The following is a 7,500-nucleotide window of genomic DNA, read 5'->3' as shown; positions in this document are numbered from 1 at the left end:
GGATTTTGAACAACTGGAGCCTGGTTCACATCACTTGGCTAGCCTTCATATTTTAGCAAAAAAGGGTCACAAAGCAAACAATTAAGACGACCCTGGCATGATATGACTTTTTTTATTATGCTGTAGTTAATTATAGGAGACTTCAGCCTGAGCTATGAACAATCCAAGACTCAATTTGCAATCTGGGCTATTCTTGCTGCGGTAAGTCTCCCAGGCTCCTCATACCGGGTTACGCAGGCTTTCCCCAGGAGAGGTAACATGAAATCCTTTATCATGTGGAGGCAATTTACGCCCTATCCACATTAAAAATTCTCCGTCTTCAACCTGGTGAAAATGAAGCAAAATGTTTTCATCCACGATAGTCTTCATATCATTGTCACCTTTCCAAGTCAAACCGCTCAAAAACGATATAAATTAGTTTTCTCAAAATTCTCCCACGCGACCATACTTGAGCATTTCTTTCTTGCCGCGGAAGTGTTTGTTTGAAAAAAAAAAAAAAAAAAAGCGGCTATTTTGGCGTCGGTAGTGTCAACATCTCCGAGTGAAGCTGGTATCAGTAAAAGCCATTGTGGTGTTCCTCCGTTTGTAAGACCCTTTATTCTGGGCTTGATCACTGGTTTTAGGTGCGCTATAAACCGTCAATATAGAAATCAATGAGTTACATTAAACACGGCTCTATGTTGAAGCCGAAGCTCGGTACACCGTGTATAGAAAGTAACAAGTCGAATAAACACAGGATTGTCAAGATACCCAACTGGAAGGAGAAATTTTTCAAAGCTTTGCGGAGCCAAAATCGGGATCAGTGAAAACAAATTTAGAACGTCTTCAATCGAATCTAGTGTTTCCTTTTATGAGATTTCTAGTGTAGGTTTTGTAATCAACGAAATGTCAAGTGCTGTTTTTGTTTTTCTTTCTTTCTCATAGCCTCTCATGATGTCAAATGACCTGCGCAACATTGCTCCATGGGCCAGAGACATTTTACTTAACCAGTAGGAAACTTTGTTTTTTTGTTTACGTTCTTTAAGTTAGCCCACCTGGCCGGCGTTCGGCAGGGTGTGGGCGCGTAGGAACTCGATGACGCAAACAGCGCGCGCAAGGAATGTTGGGCCGGAATTACTTAACTCTGTTATATTATGTCGGCCACGCAGGGTTTGTTTACTGGAGCTTAAGGACGGTGCCTACTTTTGTTATTGCGCTTACGTTCTGCGCACCTCGAGATCACTCGGGTTTCCTATCGGTGATGCTTGCTAATACAGGGATATTCTTGCGCTGTTTAAAACTATCCGGAGAAAGTAGATCTTAGTAAGTACTCTTGGTATCCAAAAAGAAAACTGGGTAACCATGCAATTTTGAGAGATAATTAAGCTTGAATTTGAGAAAGAACGCCATACGCAAAGCTTTTTGCAAATATTGTTTATGAATTATCTTTGAAAAATGCGTTGTTATCCCCAATTTTCTTTTTGGATTTCAATAACACTTGTTAAGATCTTCATTTCCTGCATAATCATAAACCGAGGCAAAAATACCTTTGAATTAGTAGGTACCGTCCTTAAGCATGGACGTGATGTTTTTGAGCTACCGACGGAAACCAGGAGTAAACATTTGAGCACGCAAGGACAGTAGTCTCTCACAGATTTAAATCAAGTGTCTCCAACAGTGAAAAGATACTTAAGTGTCAAGACAAGTTTTAAAAGGAAAACATCACACTTCCGGTTGCTTTCCGTGACTCAAACAGGAAGTCCATTTGCTGTCTAGATCCATTCATGATTGCATTCATCGTACAAGCTTTCCCTCCTAAGCTTCGTGTTTCACTTTGGGTATACTGACGAAGTTTACTGTATTTTGTTTTTTGTACTTTAGAGAGGTAATAGACGTAAATCAAGATAGAATTGGAAAAATGGGACGCAGAGTTTCTCAAGTAGGTATTGTGCTTTAAAAGTGAGGGTTGGCAACTTGACGTCCTTTTTTTTTTATGTAACGGCTCTCGTAGCAAATCAGAATCGGTTTGAAATGGCTTTCTTGATTCTACCTCACCTTTTTTTTAAAAAGGTATTTTTATTTTATTGCTTCCATCCCTCCTTCGGGGAATCACCGCGTCCAGCTGCTTCCCGATGTGTGCATCAGAAATTTGAGAGCTTAACTACGCAAAGACGACAGTCAAAGTTACTGAAATGAACGCTGTCTTTACTCTTGAAATCATTTTTGTAATGACATCCGATCGTTGTAACCGTGTACCAACTGTCCATTAATGGCGTTGATATTTTGCGGAAAAAAAGACTGAAAGATTGTGTTGGTGTGTTGCCGTCTTCCACAAAACAGTGTCACAGCAGTACAGTTGATTTTGTGTACGCCGTTTTACCAATTACACGCCCCTACTCGCTATGAAACTTAACGTTAACACAGCGCAAAGCTTGATGACATAAAAGTGTCTGTCGAGGATACATAGGTGCTGCCCTTTGTAATGACGTCTGCAAATGGTTAGACTTTCTAGTCTTTTCTCATAAGGACAATAAACCGTAGGTCCCGTCTCACAGACAAGGCGTGACGTTCCCGGTGTTGTGGTCTATCCTATATGTAGTATACATTACATTTACATTTACCACTATGCCAGCACGCCCTCTCTACGAGGCTTATGTGCTCGGGTCGGTCAGCGTTCTTACAAGATGTTATTGTTCAGTGTTCAATGTACCGCTGACCGAAGCGACTTCCTAGTATGGTGCATTCTGACTCAGGACTATCCAATTAAAAGCACTGAAGCGTTGCGATGGGACACTTAATTTAGCCACTTGGGTCAGTACCATTATCGCCATCATCTGCTTTCCTTTCAGGATTTCAGAATGCATACCGAGATCTGGGCGCGGCCATTGTCTGATGACTCAGTTGCTGTAGTTTTGTTTAGTCGAAGGACAGATCAGCCGTTCGTGATTGAGGCATATTTCGATGAGGTACTGGTCTGTGGGTTTTTTTGTTTTTCGCCACAGCAATCTTACATTTGTCTAATTTGATTTCCCACCGAAAAAGAGGCATCATATGTAGGTTGAGTTTTGTTGGTTCTCTACTCTGCTTCGAGAGAGTTTTTGCCGGGTATTCCGGTTTTCCCCTCCCCTGAAAAACCAACATTTGATAATTTGCGTTCAGAATATTTAGTTGATTTTCAATTTACAGTGTCTCCAAAAAGTGCCCCGGCGCCAGAAGACTAGACATTTAAATAAAGTTCATCATCATAAGGGGAGAATGGGACTAGTGACCTACAGTTTGTAGACGTCAACTCGTTAAGAGAATTGACCTCTTTAGCTTTTACGTTTTGTTCGCCATTTCAGACCACGTGATGTTACTCGAGGGAACAGTTTCTTTCAAATGTCGTCTCATGCACGTGCATATGTATGCATAATTTATGAAAAAACAAAAGAAAAATTCCCTTGGGAACATCACGTGGTCAGAAATAGCAAAACAAAACGTACAAGCTAAAAGGCCCGTTTAAAACGGTTTCAACATTTGCTTCGACATGCACTCAACGTTTTGTTGAAACAAATGTCCGGTGCGTTTGAACAGGTCGTCCAACTTTGTTGAAAGCGCAACAAATGTTGAAAGCTTGTTGAAGGCGTGTTGAATCAACTTTAAATCCTTTTAAACTTTCATTCAACATCGATGCAACTTTTCCTTTGTTCTCGAAAATGTTGAACTCACTGTCCAACAATTGTAGAACACACGCATACTCACATCAGACCGCAAAAGTCAATATGGCGTAGTTTATCTAGACGAGAGAGACTGGTTTCTAGTTCTTAGTTCCTCGCAATCAAATTTCGCGAAAGTGTTGGTTCTTTTGTTGGCGCAATGTTGGCGCAATGTTGGAAACGTTTGAACGTCCTCCGCACAACTTTGTTTTTGCGTCCAACATTTGCCCAACATCCGTTCAACTTTTGTTGAACGAATGTTGGTCAAATGTGGAAACCGTTTAAACGGGCCTGAAGAGTTCCATTGCCAAACACTCGGATTTGAAACGAAGTTTTTAAAAAAAATCCGAAATTTATTCTAATCGAAGAAATAGTTTGGGTGAGTGTTCTTGGGACGTAATTAGTGCTTTTTTGGTCGAATTTACCAAGCCGCAAGCTACAAAACCTCTTTTTGTTTTTCAGGTTGGACTTGCAACATCGTTGGCAAAAGCACGTGACCTATTTGAACACAAGAACCTTGGCACCTTCAAAAAAAGTTTTAAGGCAAAAGTAAACCCCAATGGGGTGGTTATGGTCAAACTATCTCCCATACAAGATGAATTGTGATGCGAGTCATGGACACGGCAGTTGGGAAGTCAGTCAAGTGTGAAAACTTGTCAACTATCTTAGGTTTTTCCATAGAATTTTGCCAAAGATCGGTTATAAAGGAGAACTGAAGCCAAAAATCAAGTAACTTTTTTGTCACTTCATTTCAACAACTATGCATTTTAAAACAATTTCTCATACTTTTTTCCTTCTCAAACGACATGTTGGAAGCATAAAAACAAGCTTTTCAAGCGATAGTTGGCTCAAAATTCGGCTATGGTTTTTAACTTTGTGACGTAGGATATGAGGAAGAAGTGAAGTGCTGTGCAGTTTGAGGACTCAGTATGAGTTGATGACATCCTGCGTCTTTCTGAACCCTGGCTGCACCTTTTATGGCGACCGTTCTGAAGATCTTTCGCATCTATTATGGCATTGCGAAAAACCCTCTTCACTTTGGGATGGTTCTTAGAATAAATGATGATTGGAGACGAAAGCCATCATCCCAGATAATTACCAAACGAGTGTGGTCTTCCCACTGGGTTTGAAAGCTGATAATTCTCCGCGCCCCTCACTGCAATGAAATTTAGGTTTCTTAATAGCTAAATTGTTATGGTGCTGTAAGCTAAAATTCCTCCAAATTCTAACGGATTTCTCCCCTTTTTGAGGTCCCAATCTCGCGTTGAAACCTGTTACTGTGGTAAAAGCAACGAGAATTAATAAAAAAAGGGCTCCTTTGAACACTGACTTAAATAAAATTCTCAAAAACATTAATAATTCATAAGCTAATAAGCCAATTACGTCGCCCAATTCTGGTCACGCGGACGAGTTTGAAACCCAATGAAACACTACTTGATTTAGTAATGAATTTCAAACACATGTGCTTTGAAATCAATAATTTTTAAAACAAACATTGTAGATAAATCTAATTTAATTTTAAGTTACAAGTTTTTATTAATTAATAAAATAAACAATACAAATTGTATATTTTAAACATGTAATTTTGCAGATGTCCTAAAACCTTTGTACCTTTTATGTATTTATTGTTTGTAGTTGATGCGATTTTTTTTTCTTCTTCTTTACACTGTCAACAGAAGGGCGGATCTAGGATTTTGGCTAGGGGGGGTGCACATGTCAGACGGAAATGCACAGGAAGCCCAATCTTTATATGTTAGACAATGTATAATACATGCTTTTAAGAGAGTTAGGCTGAAGTATGATAAATCTGTAAATGATGAGGCAAATAAAAATCTAACTTAATGCAGTTTTTGTGCTTTTAATATCCTCTAGTAGCTTAATTCGCTTTGCCGTTTTTTAGCTAAGCTTACATTACTAGGAAGAATTACGAGTGTAACATGACAGTAATTTCAGGCGCTTGCCGTGTGATTGTTTACAGTTGTTAAGTTTACGTATAGAGCGACTTTCATATGACCTTGAAAAATAAAAGTATAAACAGAACATAAACAAAAATGCAAAACATTTAATTGGCTAACGGAACAAAAACAAACGAGCGCGAATTTTTATTGGTTTAGCGTACTTAGCGAACCCGGATGCAAAAACGTCATCTCTCCATGGAAATTTCCGGAAAGTTTCGCTTTGACGTCATTTGAAATGCAGCAATGTGATTGGGCAATCGAACTGTTTACTCCCCATATTAGGAGTTTCCTCGGGGGGAATAAGGAGAAGCTTTGTTTTAATCTTGCTCAACATTGGTCCGTTAAACAAACTGCGAACACTTTTTCAAGGTCACACGAAAGTCGCTCTATATGTTATATACGGACTGCTGTCTGTTATTTAGGTTTTTTATTTCGTTTGTAAATTTTAGAATGTTTAACTAAAACGTTTTTTTTTTTGGTAACCGAGGGGGGTGCACGTGCATCCAGTGCACCTCCCCTAGATCCGCCCTTGCAACATGTAATGGTGCACTGTATAATCTTGATTAAAAATAAAAAGTGTGAAAACTTGGGTGAAATAGAGAACTTTGCAGAAAGATCAAAATAGAATGCGGCTAATAAAGCACAATGATCACGGCTTCCGAAGATCTTTTTTTTTTTTCGAAGTGTGAATTATCTAGCCTGCGTACAGCCGCCCCCTCCCCTCAGAAAAAACCAATGTACAATGGACACAGCCATTGAAAATATGTAAGCCATGAATATTTCGGTCAGTATTGATCACATTCAATAATTTCTGCAAAACGACCCGAGGAGAGAGGGCAGCTGCACACAGGCTAGACCCCATAACCCCATTTCATTGCGTGGGTGGTTTGCACGTGCAATAGATCTTAAGATATTTAGCAGGTCGCTTCCTGGAAATGGCAGGATTCTGCTTGTTTTTAAGAGTAAATGTTCCATTATTCTAACTTTTCTGGCTCTTTTGAGCTCGCTATTTGGAACTAACAGGCCACAAACGAGGTAATATTAAACAATTTCTTTCATTTTTGGGAAAACGCTAATTCAATCCGACGTTTGCCTTAAACGCGAAGCTGTATCTTACTATGTTTCTCTTCCAGCACTTGTACCATACACAATTTCACCTGGGTCAGGAGAGGTTGGTTGCAAACTGGTTGCTAAATTTCGCGCGAAATTCTTTTACCCATAACTCACACCTGAAAACGGTATGATTTTTTTGGGCGGGGTTTTACCGGCGAATTAGGCATAGTCGCGGGAATTTTACCGGAGTAGCAATGGCTCAAAAAACCCTTTCATTCACTGTAACGATAGCCTTGCTTCCACCTCTTCGTATCCAAGGGGAATTGTAAAGTTAACTCTGCGACGTTTCGCAAACATTCACTAAACGTAGGATTCAAAATTCAATTCACAGCAAACAAGTATTTTTCAAAACTTCCCTTTCGTTTAATGCAACCTTTTAAAAAATACTTCCCACTCAACCACTGTGTCGTTTGTTGTCGATAACCAAAGAAGCATTACAAATCGTCTCCTATAGTCCACTGTCTTTGCCTTTGGCAAAATGTACGTCCAATCCTTTCTTTTTTTAAGAGATACCAGAAGCAAGAATGAAAAGTCACATCTTGGCGCAAGAGTTTAAATACCTCGTGCTTCGACAGTTCTCAGGAAGAAAGCTGACGGATGATAGAAATTTGATAAGGCCTAGCTAAGCGAAAAAAAACTTCCGCTAATTTACAATTCATCTGTAGATTTCTTGGACTTCTTTTTCTTCTTGTCGGCAGAGGGAAGTTGAAAACTGTTGGTAGCTTCCTTTTGGAGATATTCGACAAACGAATTCA

The 7,500-nt window shown here is 39.5% G+C and overlaps 2 protein-coding genes and 1 long non-coding RNA gene across 3 annotated transcripts in view; 1 reads left to right on the top strand and 2 right to left on the bottom strand.

Moving 5' to 3' along the window:
- LOC138038485 (alpha-N-acetylgalactosaminidase-like) overlaps nucleotides 1-6,218 on the top strand; it is a 15,351-nt gene extending 9,133 nt beyond the window's left edge. Inside the window, exons 10-16 of the mRNA XM_068884360.1 lie at nucleotides 127-201; nucleotides 925-989; nucleotides 1,861-1,918; nucleotides 2,829-2,945; nucleotides 4,137-4,871; nucleotides 5,042-5,665; nucleotides 6,014-6,218. Coding sequence (XP_068740461.1) covers nucleotides 127-201; nucleotides 925-989; nucleotides 1,861-1,918; nucleotides 2,829-2,945; nucleotides 4,137-4,280 — 459 coding nt within the window. The 3' untranslated portion in view covers nucleotides 4,281-4,871; nucleotides 5,042-5,665; nucleotides 6,014-6,218. The remainder of the gene's footprint in view (nucleotides 1-126; nucleotides 202-924; nucleotides 990-1,860; nucleotides 1,919-2,828; nucleotides 2,946-4,136; nucleotides 4,872-5,041; nucleotides 5,666-6,013) is intronic.
- LOC138038486 (uncharacterized) lies at nucleotides 491-1,638 on the bottom strand. Its single transcript, XR_011130243.1, has 2 exons — nucleotides 1,527-1,638; nucleotides 491-628 (listed from the first exon to the last, which is right to left on the bottom strand). It is a non-coding gene; the product is annotated as an uncharacterized lncRNA (long non-coding RNA).
- An 868-nt stretch (nucleotides 6,219-7,086) lies between the features above and the next one.
- LOC138038484 (protein disulfide-isomerase A3-like) overlaps nucleotides 7,087-7,500 on the bottom strand; it is a 17,584-nt gene continuing 17,170 nt past the window's right edge. Inside the window, exon 12 of the mRNA XM_068884359.1 lies at nucleotides 7,087-7,500. This exon is cut by the window's right edge and continues 71 nt beyond it. Coding sequence (XP_068740460.1) covers nucleotides 7,394-7,500 — 107 coding nt within the window. The 3' untranslated portion in view covers nucleotides 7,087-7,393.

This window comes from Montipora capricornis, chromosome 2 (genome assembly GCF_036669925.1).
Source record: "Montipora capricornis isolate CH-2021 chromosome 2, ASM3666992v2, whole genome shotgun sequence".
NCBI classification, from domain to species: Eukaryota; Metazoa; Cnidaria; class Anthozoa; order Scleractinia; family Acroporidae; genus Montipora; species Montipora capricornis.
The sequence above is the reverse complement of the archived record's forward strand: the minus strand, read 5'-3'. Positions and strand labels throughout refer to the sequence as shown.